Source organism: Mustela nigripes, chromosome 13 (assembly GCF_022355385.1).
Source record: "Mustela nigripes isolate SB6536 chromosome 13, MUSNIG.SB6536, whole genome shotgun sequence".
Lineage (NCBI taxonomy): Eukaryota > Metazoa > Chordata > Mammalia > Carnivora > Mustelidae > Mustela > Mustela nigripes.
The window spans coordinates 56,103,630-56,122,125 of NC_081569.1; the positions used below are offsets into that span (position 1 = coordinate 56,103,630).

Genomic DNA, 18,496 nt, shown 5'->3' on the forward strand with positions numbered 1-18,496 from the left:
GACATGGCAGGAGTCTGGAGGCCCGGCTGCCAAGGTCCAATAAATCTCTTCCGTGCTTCCGATCAGTGTGGGAATTTCACGAATCTGCTGCAGGAAGTGAAATGGGAAAAATAGGGCAGTTGTGCCTCTTGCACAAAACTGCTGTGTCCTGTGTCGATGCCCTGGTCGTCCCCTCGTTACATGGGCTGGAGACAGAGCAGAATAAAAACCCTGTCAGGGTTTCAGGCCCACTGAGGGCTGTCCTTCTGGTTAAACATTAATCATGTGTGTGTTTTCCTCTTCACCGTTTAAATCCCTCCTACTCCTTTTGGTTTTCCTCTTAGGAAGAATTGCAGATCCTGTGACGGTGTAAACCGTGAGTGGAACCTGTGCAGAGAGGGGGAGGTTGGGAGCCTACTGCCGAGACAAACTTAGTTCTTTAACCCCCTGCATGACTGTTGGTAAGAAAACGCTCTGGTTTTAGCCAAAGACCTCATGGGGCTGGTTGGCACCGCACCCCCTTGGCATCTCTGCCTCCTTCTGCGGTCACTGATTTTTTTTTTCCCCCTGGCAGAGGAGGCCATCAGAAAGAGGCGCCTTTCACCTCAAGTTTACCAAAGTGGAGCTCAGAAGCGGGCTTTTTTTTTTTTTTTTTTTTTTTTTGGTATTCGCTTCCTCAGTATCGGCAGTTCCAGCACATGAAATGCTGACAATGAGTCTAGCACCTGGCAAATCTGACTTGAGATTCAGATGGATTTTTATTCAGAAACATAGATGTTACTGGGAAATAATCGCCGAAGACGGCGGCTCTGTGTTTAACAAATGGCCGGCGGTGCAAACTGCTGAGCTAGAGAATGTTTCGTCCGGCAGGCCGGTTCCCTTCAGGTTTATCTCAACTCCACCTCCCCGGTTTATCACATCCTCCTTCAACCCTTTTTCTCTTGAGATAAAAGTGTCGAGCTGTCTCCGTACCTCATGCGGATTCCTGCACTCCTGGCCAATTATTCCATATGTTTACTACAAAACTATTTTACTCCATTCCCTGCTTAGGCGTGATGTCCTAATATCACAACGTATTTCCTGGTGTCCGCTCCCTTTGCTGTGGAATGACAACACAGACACCCTCTGAAGGTGACTTTTCTTTGCTGTAAAGAAGTGCACCTCTTTTAGTACTTACTCAGCCTCCCGCTCATTAGGCTTCAAACCAGGCCCGGGGCTTCCCTGACTGCAGGCTTGAAATTGACCGCCTGGTCTTGAAACCCACCTCGAACATTAATATTGCCCTTCATGAGTACCTGGCAAAGAAAAACATCTGGGCACCCAAATCCATCTAGACTGAGGGATTCTGGAGGAGAAGGATTGTTTTCCTCAGGCTACCATTCTGTTCCTGTCCATATTTTGATCAGGGCTGGGAAGTTCTCCTAACAGTAGTTATCTTTTCTTTTCAGAGCACTTTTAACCTACATCATGTCTTCATACACAAATTCTTTGTCTCCACATCATTCCATTCCACGCAGAAGAAAACCAGGTCACCTGGGTCATTAGCGAGCCTCCCACAGGGGAAAGAGAAGAAAGTTAGAAAGAGAAACTGATTCCCAAGAGAACTCTCTCAGCATAGCTCCTGAATCCTAACTGAAGAGGTTCCTATGTGTGCTGGAAACAGTCAGGGGTGTGACCACATTGAAATAGGTACAACAAAATGGGCATTTTCCCAGAGGTTCTACAAAGTGGGGGTCCAATTACTAAAAGCTGCTAGACCAGGAAAGAGTATTGTAAGACCCTTCACGGAAAGGTGGGGCCAACAGGGTACAGATACTTAATATCTTCCATTTGAGAGGCTGTACCTGGACATTTAATCTATTACACAGGGGAACTCTCTGAACTACCTTCAACTGGAAAGTTCTTTGAAATTTAAGTTTTGTGCATTTTTATTTGGGGCCCTGGGGACAGCCTTCTATCAAGAAAATAAGTCCTTTATGCCCCATATTCCTATACTCTGTCAGTAAGTCGCCCTGTGGATTTTGCTTGCTGGTAGAGAGAGATGATATAAATACTGAAGAAGTGACATGAGCTTTCAAAAGTACAATACTTCTTTCTTTTAAAATTAACCTGGAGAGGTTCCTGGGTGGCTCAGTCAGTTAAGCGTCTGACTCTTAATTGTGGCTCATGAATGTCAAGGTTGTGAGATCCAGACCTGAGCCGGGAATCCACGCTCAGCAGGGAGTCTGTCTGCCTGAGATTCTCTCTCTCTCCCTCTGCCCCATGTCAAGTGCACACATGTGTGTTCTCTCTCTCTCTCAAAATAAATAACATCTTCAGAATAAAATGAAACAAGCCTGGAAATAGGAACTTTAAAATTAATGTTGTAATTCAGATACAGCATTGAGGAAAGTTGCATGCGAACACGGAAATGTCATGACTTTTGTCATAGTATTTTTAGCTTAATGGATTTTGTCCACGTTAGGACTGTCGTATTTCAGTGATTATTATTGTCAAAGATATATAACTGCACCCCAACACATTATTCAAGAACTTCCTCATTAAAGAAAAAAAGAAAAGAACTTCCTCATTAAAAAGTAATTTAAAAAAATCTTTTGTCAATGATGTTGTAAGCATGCCTCCTGAGGAAATATCAGAGAGTTAATACCCAAAACCTTCCTTCAAGACGTCTAACCTTCACAGCTATTTGAAGCTACTTACCTCCTAGGGTTCCCTAATCTTACCTCCCTGGCATCAAAGAACTACAAAATAAAAAAAATTTTAAAAATTAAAAAGAAGAAGAAAGAAAGAAAAGAGAAAAAAAAACCTGATCATTTAAGAAACTACAAAATTTTATCTTTGTTTTAATACAGAAGCAATGCACATACATGAGGTGGACATTAGCTGAACCCACCGTGGCGATCGTTTCACAGTGTATATAATAAGTAGAACCAATGTGTTGTATGCCTTAAAACTTATACAGTGATGTAAGTCAACTATTTCTCAGTATAATTGAGGGAAAAAAGGAAAAAAGGAAATGTTTTAAAAGGGCTTAGCACAGGTCGGAATATAGTGAACAGTAAATAAGTGATAACAAAATAAATTAGATGTAATATGCTTGTGAGCTCCATGAGGGCAAGAATTATGTCTCCTCCATCTATAAAATCACCAACTTCTAACCCATAACAATAAGTAGATGTTACTCATAGAATGTGGGGGAAAAAAAAAGAAGCTATGCACAGAAAGTTTTTGCCTCCCAAATTTTCTTTCCCCTTGAAAGAAATCTCCATTCTAGTCTGTAAGCTACTGAATGACTTCATTATTGAAATAGTTGTATGGAACCCTATTTCTCATTTTTACGACTTATTTTGAACTATTTTAATAATAGATGGCCGTCCACGGTGTCTGCCAGCACTGTGCCGAGCACTCGGCATGCAGCCGAGTGAATTCTCACAACTATGTAAGTAATCTATAGACCACTGCCCCCATTTTACAGATCAGGAAACTAAAGCGTCAAGGGGTTAAGTGATCTGCTGCAGTCAGACATCTGACAGATGATGGAACCATGATTTTAACCCCGTAGAGTCTGGCTCCGGAGCCTGAGCGCTTACCAACCATGCCACATTACCATTCAAGCTTGAATCAATATCCAGTCTAACGACATCAGATTTGCTTCCCCATTGTGAGGAGGTTATTCAGTTGAGGATATGCATTTCTTTGTGGTTTTTCTCTCCTAATGCGTGTACATGGGTTGTTCTAACCAGCAGAGAAAACCAGTCTTGCCACTTGTGATTAGCTTTAGCGGTGAAGCATAGACGATGAAGAGCTAGCTGGTTATCGTGGTTTTGGGTTTTGTTTTGTTTTTTTTTTTTAATTAGAGGACTGGTTTTGTAGGTGCTTCTGAGGGCGAACTGTAAGAAAAAATGACTCGGTGTCATAAACTCCACTCTTCTCCAGCAATCACATCTGATTTGGTTGTATCCTCGCTGTTTGCATCCTCCCTAGTGTAAATACACTGCAAAAGCCTATTAGGATTATTTCTATCATTGGCTGCTAAGATAAAACAATCTCTAATTCCCTTAACTACCTCCTAAACTTCCTTTTTGCCTATTTGTTCTAAAACTGCTGACTGATCTTAACAGGTCTGTTTTCACTGCTTCTTGCTCTTTTCAGGAGCGTGGAGCCCTGCGCTATTCCTTATTACTCTAGACGTAGATGTCTATGTTACAGTGCAGCTTAACAACCCTGACCTTGCTTGGCCTTTGTATTTCAAGAGGTTCATGAGAAGCAGAACTAGAACAGCAAGTCAGCCATGATTTTATGATTTGTGCGCTTTCTAGACTATTCTAACTCTTTGGGTACAAGCCTTACGGCACACGAAGCCTAAAGTCCTGGCCTTAATCAGAGAAGTGGGTATTATTTCCAAGGAGAGCTGACTGAACAAGGTTTGGGAACTGCTGTCTGATCCCTGTGCTTTTTTACTGAGAGCTCTCAGGGCTTGGAGAAATAGCTTATAGCCCACTATTACCATGTCTCTTAGGCATCACTTAACACTTAAGGACAGTGATTATGAAGCCCTTTGAAATTAGGCTGGATAGCTTTCTCTGTTTCCAGGCTGACTTCATCAAGGCATTGGACAGTTTCAAGATGGACTAATGCTGGCTGGTGTTCTCTTTAAAATGTCTTTGTGAAATCCCCAGAAATTCGATCCCTATATGAAATTCCTGGTAGTCTTTTCGAGCTATTTGCTGTGCTACCCTCATGAGTCACACCTTATTATCGAAGTTATGGTAGCCGTTAAGTAAGAATTGGACCTCGGGGCAGGATTATAGGGTTTTTCAGAAGGAAGTGTGAAAATTAGGAAGATGGAATTATTTTGTAGAGACTTAGGTGTCAACGTTTATGCCATATTACAGAAAGTCTACTGAGCGCTAGAATGTCACATCCTAACCCTGGGCGTTCTGCAGCAAATACGGCTCAAATAATAGAGAAATGAGACGCCTAAGCCATCCCGCCGACAGGACTCGTCGGATGTGCCTTCCGGACTCGATGGAATTCAGAAAACAAGGGCACTCTTTCCAGGTGCCCACCAGGTGTCTGATTGTGAGAAACACTCCTCTTTAGATACAGGAGCTTCTTCCCTCTCGAAGTATAATGACTACATCAAAAAGTACAGGTAAGGGATGATACGGAACAGTACGTTCAAAAAAGAGCAAGATCAAATGTCAATGCCGAATCTCCGTGCAGAAGGACTTCATTTCTCTCAAACGGTCCCATCACCACCTTCCTCAACTTGCCCCCCGCCACCCCGCCCCAGGTGCAAAAATGATTCCAGAGCGTTATTAACTGCACGAAGGACCACAGGCTAGAGAGCAGCTCCGTTTGGCCATCAGTGCATTGTCCAATAATGTGCAGGGCGAGTAAGTTTCCCGTAGTTAACGGAGAGTGTATTTATTTTTCCTATTTTGGACCAGCGGTAGCTTGTGCGGGGAGCATAATATGGAATATAGATGTGGACATATATTCTATGTGTTCACGCTATGAGGCTCGTATCAACATATAATCACATACACTTCCCCGTCAGAAGCTCAGAGGCTTTATCCCAAGTTTTTGGTCTAAAGGGTATCTTTACATGTACATAGTTCCAATCTTTAGAAGAAAATTAAAGTGAATTCAAGTCTGTATTGTCTATCCTTCCTTTCTGCCTTTCTTTTCAGGTTAGCAGTTTATTTCTGCATTAATCACCCTGACAGAAGCAAGGCAACTCAATTTTCTGCTTCTGTAGGTAGGCACATCACTTTCTGTACAGCACAGGCATGAAAAGGGCTGCAGCTAAGCTTTGGTTACTGGTGTAATTGAAATGCTATCCACACTATAGGGTGCATTAAAGTCAGATAACGGCAGTTCCTGTGGCCAATTTAAGTAGCTTGACTTCCCTGGGAAAAAAAAAAAAATTGCCTGACAGATAAGGCAGACAAACTGGCTAATTCTCCAAGCATGTCTCTCATTGTGATCCTAGAAAAATGAGAAAAAAATGAATCACAGAACCACAAAATCAATTGACCCTCGGGTAGCTCATCAGGCAGCGAGCCTGATAAACCTAAAAGCTTTGTTAATGTCTGCCTGCCTGTATCCCACAGATAGAGCACTTTGTAAATGAACCTGCTTTGATAAATATATTAAGGAAAGCTGTGAATAAAGGCAGAGACTTCTCATTTGTAAATACAACCTCTGCTACATGGAATTAGAATGATAAAATGGAGTTCCATGTAATTAAGTTTGTATAAGGCCTGAAATCCGTGCAAATACTTTCCCTGAATTTTGAAAGGGAACTGTCAGTTCAATTAATCTGAACATCACCCCAAGAATGTACTGAACAAAATTAAGCTGCTGATAAAACCTGGGCCAGTATTTTGATAAGTAATTCCTATATCATTTCTTGGCCACTGTGATCATTTTATTTAATCCTCTGCCCCCCCTTTTCCTCAGTTACCCTCTAAGCCACATACAAAGGGTGATGGTCCACGCACCACACAGGAGTAATCTGTCAAATCGCAAAGCTCCAAAATGGGAAAATGTTTTCCCACCCGCCCCCCACAACCCTGTGTTAAAAAAAAAATAGGGTAAATAAATTTCTATTAGGAAATGCTAAAAAGCCTGCATCTTCATCACCCCTGAAAGCCTAGACAAAAGAACCCTTCCCAGACTCAATCATTCTGTAAGAGGACCGCACAAAAAATAGAAAACAAAACAAAACAAAAACCACAGTAACTGTTTTCAATAGGAATGATCTGAACAGAATCTGTGGTTCAGCTGGAGAATTCTGAAGCATCAGAGATGGGAAAAGTGGGGTGGACAGGAAGAGAGAGAGAGAGAGAGAGGAGAATACATCTTAAAACCACCATTTATTTACCTTTTCGTCCCCTACACACTACTTTCACACCTCAGGGTAGAAACACAGACGTTATCCTCCTCAATTTCATTTGTTTCAGAAGCAAAAGAGAAAACAATTATTTAGAAATCTCATTTCAGCCAGGGGAGAAAGACATTGGTTTTTGGGTCACTCACCAGTTGTTTACTTGGAGAATTGTAAGTCCTGTGTCTTGCGCTAACTGTTTCTTCTGCTCTTCGGAAGGGTACGGATGCTAATGAAAAAACAAATGTTTTGAAAGATGCATCAGAAGTTAAGAAAGAGTCACTTGCTTCTAAGAATGAAACCACCGTTTGTGATTTCTTTAGTCTATGGCTTGATTTTCCTAATCGAGGCTTTTTGCTTTGTTTGGTTTTAATCACGTGAAGAAAAATATAGGCCGGGACAAGAATCCCAAAAACCTGCGTTAGCAGCCCCCTCGTTCCTGCCACCCTTTGGAGGGCCGGCTGTAAAAAGCAAAGTGTTTCAGTTATTCAATTTCTTCAGCCAGTCTGGGATAGAAAGCACTTTCATGATGGGATCAGATTTTTGGTTATCGGCAATCACTTCAGTTACACTAAGAGAACTAGTTTCGGGGCCATTTTACTCTATTGCCTCGAAAACCTACGTGAAGCCCTTATCCTCTGTCATCTTTGTGAGACGGCCAATATAATCATTATTTCCTAGTTAATCTGAGGTTATTGACAGTAGAAGTTTGGAAAGTGAGATAGGAGGTCATCGCTACTATTTTAGAAGCCATGGCAACCGATCCAATCGTAACAGACTTTACTGACTGTATTTCTGTTGACTCCTTCAAAGGCCAGTGGGAGATGCACTCATTCTTAATTGTTACTACTCTGCATTAACACAGTGGGTCACACACGAGGACCACATATCAAAAGGAGTCAATGACGTGCAAGGCTTCACAGAGAAATTTCACATTTGACCTTAAGGTGTGCCGATCAGCGAATGAAGCCATGGGTTTTGAGGCTTTTTCATTTGTCTTTACTTCCCATCAAGGCTCACCAACATTGGTACTGAGCCACCCTCCCACCATCGACCACTTCCCTCTATCATTCTGAATTCGAGGACTGTCATTTCAGAACCACACACTCCCTTCTGGAGACACTGTAGTTGCACGCACATGATTATAAAACACGTCTCTAGGGAGGTCCCTGCTCTCAATTCACTGGTTTTCTTAAACAGAAAAGTAAACTTTTATCCAGCATGTCAAAGTCATTCATAAACTAGGAAGCCTTTAATATTATTTCCCATCAACATTATTAAAGGGTGACATTAGGAAAAACAGAGTATTCCATTCAGAGCGTTCTAATCATCCCAGTGTTGGAGAGAATGTGCATTCTTCAATCACCTAAAATTTTATTCTTCAGGTATTTCATCTTCTATAATAGTGTGCATTATCCAAAATGTGCACAATTACTTATTAGCAAACCCAAATGCCATTAGGTTAAACAAAATCCCCTGTACAGCAAAAGGGGTTAACCAGATTTGTATTAGTATAGAAGCCAGGCTTTTAATATTCTGCAAATGTTAACAAAGAAAGATGATAATGTTGAGTTAATATGGGTTAAGCATAAAATGAAAATAAATTTTTCTGATTGCGAGGTGTTGACACTTTTTTGGCTAAGGCCTGCAGCCTGTTCCTGAAAGCTGTGTAATTACAGAAGGCTTTTCCCCTCCTTCCCCCTCCTGCTTCGAGCCTACCCACATTAGTAATGACCCCTTCACTGCTTCAAAAACCACTAATGGTCTTCAGCACGGGCAAGAAAAATGAACAGGATAAATTGGAATCCACAGTCAGTAATTTGCATCCTATGAGGCTGCTTTGGCCACTCACACTCATTCCTGGCCATCAATCCTTGCCTGTCAGGTGCGGCCCTCTGCCGCCACGACAAATACTCCTCCTAACACTCTGGTTCATCCAAACAATGTACTGGTCCTCTATTCTCCTTTTGGTAATGGAGATAATGAATGACTGCCCAAACAAGAAGGATTGCCCATCACAGACACCCGGGTGGCTTCAAGCTGGAAAAGGCCAGGGTACAAATTTTAATGGACTGAAAACAGTGGTTGGGGGGAAAGGACCAAGAGCAATCCCCAGATCCTTCTCATCCTAGGATTTTCCTGCCAAATGCAAGGGAGGAGCACCTTTTGACTCTTCGTCCCTCTAAGATTTTTGAAGGCTTCGGTTTATTAGGTTATTGTTCCTATATGGCAATGATGGACGATTGAACAGAAATGTGCAAATAACAAAAAGGAAAATGAGGACTCATTGCACGAATGCATCAACACGCACTGGCAATGTCATCCAGTATGTTGTTCCTTTACGCGGTATTTTCCGTTTGGTGTGTTCAGTCTTGCTCACTGTTGGATGAGTGTGCTCAAGGCAGGTCTAACAAAACATGGGTGTTGTGGGGAGGGGTGTGTGAAAAAGAGGGACAGAGGCAGACACACACATGCACATGCAGAAGGTTTGGATGAAATAAAGGTTTAGGATGTTAAGGAAGTGGAAGCGTAGAAATCTGATGTGAGTGGAGAGCCAATTCCTTCAAGTAGGACTGTAAATTCTGATCACATAACAAGAATTCTTTCCAGTGTTTTATTAGAAATTTAGTCAAATGACCACAAAAGTACATAAACAGTACATTTTATCTTGGGAATCCCTGAGCCATACTTTCGTTTCATGATGAGAGCAGTTGCAAATTCCATCCACAATCATTAAAAAAATTGGGACCTTACCAAAATTCACCTTGCACAGATGGCTTTTTTTTTTAATTAATAGGGAAGACCATAATAACTTTAACTTATTTAAATAACGTTCTGTGGTTTTTGAACATTCGTGATTCTATGCCCCTTTTATACATGGAGTGGACTGTTTATCGGAAAGTGTTCTGGCAGTCAGCCACTATATTTCTAAAATTAAAAAGGGGATGGAAAACAATCAGCTTTCAGAGGAACTGGAACCATGGCAATGTGTTTTGGATTAATTTACAAATATATGTATATATTTAAGGCCTAAACTGTAGAACCAGAGAATTTCTACTACATGGTCTATCATATGCATTCTTCTACTTTATTAGAACAGACATCATATTGAAATAATAAACATGGGAGGCCTTCACTTCTTCTTTGATGTATATTACTAAATGTCTGACTGGCTCAAGTTTAAAATAAACTTTGGTATGTTTGCACTTGAAAACTGGAAGTAGACCACAAGCAATAATTTGTTGTCAGTTTCCATATTCTTGGACTAAAGCTATAGTTTAGTCTGTTCACTGTTGGGGGCCAACCTACTCTGGTCCAGTGGCCCAGAGGTGGCTCAATTTACTTTTAAGAACGCACACCGTAACATAATAGCGACGATGATGATTCCCTTCATCAAGAAAGAACCAGCATAGGTCAAAGTTTTTCACATCCCAAAATAGTTCTGAAGCCACCGTTGAAACAGAAGTGAGTCACAAGGATCTGCTTACTTTGAATATCAACTGACAACTCTTCAAAAAGTTAATGAGACATGTGTGGCTCATGACCCAGTGTAGACAGAAAATATTTTTAATTGCTTTTTTTCCCCCTAAAGACTCATTTGAAAGTAAGGTATTATTTTTATTCAAGATACTAACCTTACTTAGACCTTCTGCCCCTCTCTCCTTTTGAGGTTAACCTAGTTTATCAAGTACATGGATCTACAGTATCCTTAGAATACATCGGCGAAACAGTTTTTGGAAGAAACCACTTAATAATAATCTTCTTTTGTGATTAATCCCTTTCCAATAATGTCCAAACTGGAAATGATTTATCGTGAATTTTATTCTATGTTCAAAGGATTTGTACTGATGTCTAAGAAGACTTCAAGTTATATTTCTAATCATCTCATGAATTAGAAATATAGGATAAATGAAAATGGTAGTATTTGGAAGGGTGAAAAATTGGAAATAACCTATCAAGTGAATCATAGTTAAATAAAATGTGAGGTTCTCATGAAAAGGTTTTCTCATATATTGAGTGAAAAAAAGTAAATTTGTAGAATATGTATTATGAATTTTTGTAAAAGAGATGAATAGATTAAATATGAATCTATTTGTCCCTGTAACTGCAAGAAAACATCTGGCGAAACACACAATAATAATGGTTTATGTTAAGTAGGGTATGGGGTTGAGACTTTAACTTTTTGTTTACAAATACCTATACTGTCTCTGTCTGTACTGCTTCAAACAAGGGTTTTAAACTCTTCATTTTTAAATTATAATTTGTCATAATTGTAATGAATTCATGTACTTCATATTTTTAAATCCATAGTAATTTAACATTTTTATAAAGTTATATTCTTTCATGCTATGATAACTTTCTGACTGGATAATTATTTTTAAAGATTTTATTTATTTATTTGACAGCCAGAGATCTCAAGTAGGCAGAGAGGCAGAGAGAGAGAAAAAGTGAGAAGCAGGCTCCCTGCTGAGCCGAGAGCCCAATGCAGGGCTCGATCCCAGGACCCTGGGACCACAACCCGAGCTGAAAGCAAAGGCTTAACACACTGAGCCACCCAGGAACCCCTGACTAGATAATTTTTAAAAGCAGCACATCTCTAGGACCAGCCCTGTCTTTTACGTTTTCCTCCCTACCCAATGAGTCTAACTCACTTGCTGGCCTATGAAACTTACTAGACGAGCTCTTTGGAACAATGTCCAGTTTCTCAAATGACTTCTGTGATGATATAATGTAACCATTGAGACAAACGGTGGAGTAATTTATTGAGCAGGGTCTTAGTTTGAGCAAACTCTCGGAAACTGATCACCATGGCGACAGCTTCCCTTTCCTCAGTTCCCTCCAAAACACTATTTGCTCTTTAGAGTTCACCAAGGTGACTTAGATTTTGATGATGCCACTCATATATGGAACCCTCTAAGCAATTTTTCTGAGGTGAACAATAAAACTGCCTTGGGTAGGGCGCCTGGGTGGTTCAGTTGGTTAAGCATTGCCTTCAACTCAAGTCATGATCCCAGAGTTCTGGGATGGTTCAGCAGGGAGTCTGCTTCTCTCTCTGCCTCTGCCCTTTACCCCTTCTTGTGCGTGCTCTCTCTCTCAAAATAAATAAACAAAATCCTAATAAAAATAAAAATTAAATTAAAATCATTTAGCATTGGGTAAATATCCCTTACTACTCTAGAACTATGCTTACTGAACTGGGGTACATGCAGAGGTGTCGAAGACTTAACCACTGAATAAATAAATGCATTTTCTGGAGTGTCAAATTTATTCATTGGCCATTAATTTAACATCTTTTTCATATGTAAACAAAAATTCCTATGCTATGACTAGAATGTATGCAACAAATAACATTTTCACATATAACAAAAAATAAGATATTTAAAACCCATCACATCCTCACAGTTGAAGGTAATCTCTCCACTAAATTTGTATTGCAATTTATTTGGTACTCATAACTTTAGCCTCTCATTGTTATATATTATTTATATATTTTGTTTTCATTAAGTATAACTTCCTGAGGGCAAAGCCTTGGGTTTTTTCAACTTTTGTAATTCTCCCCAACTTCATCTGAGTATCTCTAAATATTTGTAGGAAAAATGGAAAACAAACAAACAAACAAACAAAAAACAGACATAAGTTCTCAGTCAAGCTGTGCTGTCACCTTGAACAAGAAAGACTGTGCTTAGAGGGTGCCTGGGTGGCTCAGTGGGTTAAAGCCTCTGCCTTCAGCTCAGGTCATGATCTCGGGGTCCTGGGATTGAGCCCCACATTGGGCTCTCTGCTCAGCGGGGAGCCTACTTCCTCCTCTCTCTCTGCCTGCCTCTCTGCCTACTTGTGATCTCTGTCTGTCAAGTAAGTAAGTGAAATCTTTAAAAAAAAAAAAAAAAAAAAAAAACACTGTGCCTAGAATCCAGTCTCTGGAAAGTAAAATGAAGAGATTAAGAAAGCTCTGTATGGGTTGAGAAATGTCTATAGAGATTATAATAAAATTTGTGATGGTTAATTATGAATCTTAGTGATTCTCTCTCTCTCTCAGATTGTCTTGAGCTTCTGATCACTACGTCAGGATACAGTACAAACTCTTCACTCTTCCACTGCCAAACTCACTTCCTGTTTCTACCCTAAGCACTTCTATAGGAAACATGATGTATCTTTCGCTCTGTGTTACTGTTAAAAGTGTCTGCATTTCTGTGTGTCCCCTTATCTCTGTCCTGAGTTCTTGAGGTCAGAACCACAAAATAGTAGAATAAAAAGGTCTTGAGATAGAACTACGGTCTGGAATCCAGCTTATGTAGATGAGAAAACAGAGACTCCTAGGCTTAAGGAACATACGCCCAGTCACAGAAACAGGAAGCAGGAAGAGAAGGGATAGCCACATGCTCTCCTGACACTTAGTGAAGGTTTTTCCCACTTCAACGTTTACATTTCTCACTGAAGTATCTTTGCCCTTTCTTTTTTGGTAATGGTACCCTGATTTTCTTTAGGAATGTGTTCAGGGGTGGCCAGCGGACCAGGCTTAGTCAATCAGTATAGTCAGTCATTCCGGCTGCATTGAGAATGAAAACCAAGTTAGGTTAATGGGAGTCAGTTGGACTGTCCGTCAAAGGCATTCTCTTTTCACAGGGGTAACTCAGTCAGTAGAATGTGTGCCTGGAGTTGCTGATGCCATTGTTGTCACCGAAATAGAAAAGCCAGGCTGAGGACGAAGCCCATGCAGACAAAAGCAGAGCCAATGAAGAATAGATGCCTGACATTATTTCTGCATGCGGATACAGCTCTACCTAAAGCCAGCTCCTTTTATCTTTCAGTTACTTGAGCCAATAAATTAGTCCTGACTCATATACATGGCCGGCTTAGATTACCTGCAGCTTTCTCAGTTTATTCCTTCACCCTTCTGGCTAAAAACGATTATTTGTTATTGAAAAAAGAAAAAAGAATAGGAGGAAGGAGAAAGAAGAAGAGGAAAGAAACGAACCTTGTTGCTTTCATCTATGCCTGCAGACTCTGATCAAATATGACAAAAATATTGAGGATTGGGATTTTGAAAAAAGGCTTATCAGAGTTGTGATCCCAATAAATTTAAAAATGACCCAACTTGGAAGACAGATATTTAAGCATGCAATGTATATAAAACCCAGAATTCTTAAAAATCTAAATAAGAAAACCAAAGTATAAGGTAGAATTCTTAGGGTATTTCTTAAAATGACTAAACAGAGAGTGAATTTTAGTATGTTTCTTGTGTCAAGTTGCAACTCTTAAAAGAAATGATAGAAATTTGTTAATCAAAATACCTAAGACTCAAAAACCTTACAGAAACCAAAGGCTGTGATAATGCAAAATGACATAACAGCTTTTGCAATCATCCAGTTAATTTAGGGTTATTTTATTTCAGTAAAATTCCCAGCTGCCAGAAGAGAGTACATTTTACAACATGCCCTTCCATTTCCATGATCCTGTCATGTCCATCATGGCCAGTCCAAACACTGGATCCAATGGTAAATCCTCTCCAGCCAGAAGTAGTCACTCTCCCTAAAAATTTCAGTGTTTTCTCTCCTCTCTTGTGTCTTTATTTGACCTACACTGTTTTTTATGTATATTGTGTACTTCTGTTATATCCTTCACTGCACTGTAAATCATTTGAGGACAGAGGTCAAGATTAAAAGCACTTAGCACAGTGTATCCCACATAATAGGTGCTCAATACATCCTTGTGTGTGATGTATTGCTTCTGAGATTTATAATGTTTCCTTCTAGAAAGGACTGATGGTGCTACATATATGAAGCGTAAATACCCAGATAAAAATGGAAAGATTGAGTCAGTCACTTAACTGTTTTGCCGACACAATGTTGGATATTTGAAAACATCTACTAAATTTTTCACATTTCATCCAGATGTTTGGTGTCATGGAAACCCAGATTTCAGAGTTAGATCAGTGAGTTGGGTTTTGTTTGGTTTGGGTTTTTTTTTTTTTTTTTTTAAATGCCTCATGTATACTTGGGATGAAGAAAATGTGGCTATTTCAGGAGATTCATTTCCATTTGAGTTCACATGGAAGTAAATAGATTGAACTAGAATAATCACATCTTTTAAAATTCAGGAAAAGGTTTGAAAGTTTTTTTTAATAATAGCCAGATCCTAAGAGATTAACATGTTTGGTTGATATTTAGAGCCATGGTAGGAAGGCCTCATTAAAAAGGGCAAAAAGAAAAGCGCTTGCTCTCTCTCTGGTAGATAAGCTAATGGAATACTGAGGGAGCCGGATGGATTATCATCCAGAGATTTTAAGAACAGTTATTAAATTTATTATTATCAAGATATAGATAAAATAAAAAAATGAAGAAGGAATTTCTTATGAAACCAAAGTTAATGACTGAAAGAAAAAAAAATAAGTGTCTTGGGACAAAGAAGTAACAGCTCTTGCAAGAGGAAATGTTATATAGACATATTTTAATGGTATAGAGGGAGTTCATATGGTCAGGAATGATGAAACTGAGTGAAGGTTCGACACCACCAACACCCCTTCCACTTTTTAATATTTTTCCTTAATTTTTCTTATTTTTAAAGATTTTTATTTTTATGTTATCTCTACACCCAATCTGGAGCTTGAATTTACAACCCCCAAATCAAGAGTTGCCTTGCTCTCCTGACTCAGCCAGCCAGGTGCCACTTCCTACTGCACCAGCCTTTCCCACGCCCCCCGCCCGGCTCAGTCTACTTCTAAATTTCCAAAAAGATATAAGAAGTATTAGAAAAACATTTTTAGATAGGGGTCAGAATTTTAAGCACAATGGATATAATTATTTTCCTATTGACTGAGACTTTAAAGCTGAGCTCAGTCTTATTTTGAAAAATAACAGAAATATATTCCTAAGACTAGAAAAAGATAATTTTTATTTAACATTTGTTAGGACGCTCCCATGAGCTGCTTGCCCATGCGTGTTACACTGCCTACATGGCTAATGGGTAATCTTACCAAATGAGCCAAAGGCCACAAATAAGGCCTTGACTCATTTAACAATCATTTCACATTTCCACACTATGACCAAATTAATATTTTATGGGACTACTCAGTTCTATAGCCAGACCACTTTTCCAAAAAATTGAATTTTGTGCTTATTTATTTTATGGATCATTTGTTGAAATAGGTTTCAAAACAGGTTTGGGCTATTTAGATTTTTCAGTGAACTGAAAAAGAAAAACTTACAGACCCACAGTTTTAGAACTAGACAGGACATCAGAGTTATCTCATTCAAACTTTCTTATTTTGTGTCTAACAAAACTGAGGTCAACTGAGGAGAAAGGGACTTGCCTAAACCTTGTTGGCCTGGTCTCCTCTACATTTTTTTTAAGGCGTTCCTGCTTTCTCCAGCAAGAAGAAATTTCACAATTACATAATCTCAAAGAACATTTCGTATGGAATGTCTTATTTCTACCCAAGACTGGTGGATACCAATAGCCAGATTTTATCCTGTAAATTACTTAACATCCATTTCTACATGTTCTTACATCACCTTACACTTCTCCCTCATGCCACGCCACTGCATTGCAAATACCCGCTCATTTGTCTACCTCTCCTATCTGACCCTACTTCCCTTGAGAGCAGAGACCAGCTATTGACTTCCAGAATCTAGTTCGCATCCCAGCACGCAAGGGGCATCAATAACTGCATGTTGAATTAATCAAACAAATAAATTCTTTGCAACCTAAAAATACTATTTTGAACTGAATGAGAAGTCAGTGGAGGCAAAGATAGCAAATGAGAAGGGAAATTTAAGGAGGGAGACATGCAAAGAGGTAAATAATACCAACATTTCATGGCATCATACGTGAAACAGTGAAAACCAGCTCTTATTTAAAATAAGAGTAAAATTTTATATATGTAGAGAATGGGGTAGAAGTTGGCAAATTCAGATGGTGACAATGAGAAGCTGTAAAAAAAAAATAAGTGCTTGGGACTTTTCATTAGCATTTAATATCTCTTCTTGTTAAAGAGGCTAAGGGGTTTCTTTAAAACAAGGATCTGAAGTACGTGGTAGAGAGTTATATAATGTCTAGACAACAGAGATACTTGTATCTAATCTTATGACAACAATCCTACTTAACAGGTCCAGACACAATGCCGTATGAGACTGAGTTAGAAGGAAACGAGGATTTGTGATTAGTCTACTACATTTCTTTAATAACATGAAAAAATATGGATAAAAAAGTAAGCAAAATAAGTCAATCATAGAAAGACAATTGTCATATGATCTCTCTGATATGAGGAATTTGAGAGGAAGGGTGAGGGGTTTGGCGGGTAGGGAAGGAAAAAATGAAACAAGATGGTTTTGGGAGGGAGACAAAACATAAGAGACTCAATCTCACAAAACAAACTGGAGGTTGCTGGAAGGTGGGAGGGTAGGGAGAGGGGGGTGGGTTATGGACGCTGGGGAAAGGTATGTGCTATGGTGAGTGCTGTGAAATGTAAGCCTGATGATTCACAGACCTGTACCCCTGGGGCAAATAATACATTATATGTTAATAAAAATAATTTAAAAAATAAATAATAATTTAAAAAAGACTTAGGTGTATCTGCTTACTTTTCCCACAACAAGCAAATTCTTAACATATTGAAAATATTAAATTGTAATTAGCTCTAACCATCATTTTAGGTTTAGATTACTTCTAAGCTAACATATTTATTGATAAGAATGCACACTATTTTTAAGTACTATTTTTAAACATTTTTAAATATTATTCCATGCAACTCAAAATAAAAATTGTCACTTACATCCCTGAAAAAAAAGTGGGAGTACATACTAAAGAATCATTAAGCAAGTTTACAAGCTATAAAAAAACAATTCTGGTATGTTTGGTCTAATTTTCTTTGCATGGACTACACTATAAATAATTTTGTCGAATTTACCTTAAGAATGTACTGAAAGTCCAATGTGACAAGAGAAAGCTACCATAGATTTAAAGAGGAAGTTGATGTTTAAAGAAACGGAAGGTTATCTTCTTTTTCAAAAAGGTTATTATCTCTAGAGTAAGCAATGGAACTGTTGTGAATATTATCCTCTTGCTCATCTCAGAGTACAGGATAAGAGAATGGGGTTAATGATAAGTTAAAAAGTCATAAAAATAAAAAGAAAGTAGCTCTAAAGGAACGACTTCTTATGATGGGCAGTAGTGGTTAAAGAGAAGAACCTTAGTAGCAAATGACCATTTCTTGCACCAGATGATGAAGGTTTCAGTCGGGTGCCAATGAGGAATCAGACCTGCCAAACAAGAGTTAATTCTTTCATTTTATAGTGCATCAAGATAAAAACACTAATGTATAGAACAGTGGCATTAGAAATTTGGTTCAGAGGTTTCAAACTGGCTTCTTTTTGTTATACACAGCTGCTTTTTGCATATAAATGAGCACTGGATACAACTATACATGTAGATGAATACTCTGAAAAGGTGGGGGGCAGGCGGGCTAAAAGAAAAAACAAACAACCCTGAGTTTTTTCCTGTTTAATTATAATCCCATGTTCTTTTTTTTTTTTTTTTAAGATTTTATTTATTTATTTGACAGAGATCACAGTAGTCAGAGAGGCAGGCAGAGAGAGAGGCGGGGAAGCAGGCTCCTGGCTGAGC

The 18,496-nt window shown here is 39.1% G+C and overlaps 1 protein-coding gene across 8 annotated transcripts in view; it reads right to left on the bottom strand.

Moving 5' to 3' along the window:
* MEIS2 (Meis homeobox 2) overlaps positions 1-18,496 on the bottom strand; it is a 208,292-nt gene that overhangs the window by 52,787 nt on the left and 137,009 nt on the right. For all 8 annotated transcript variants that reach the window (XM_059372477.1, XM_059372474.1, XM_059372476.1 and 5 more), the window contains one exon: positions 7,027-7,103. In XM_059372477.1, coding sequence (XP_059228460.1) covers positions 7,027-7,103 — 77 coding nt within the window. The remainder of the gene's footprint in view (positions 1-7,026; positions 7,104-18,496) is intronic.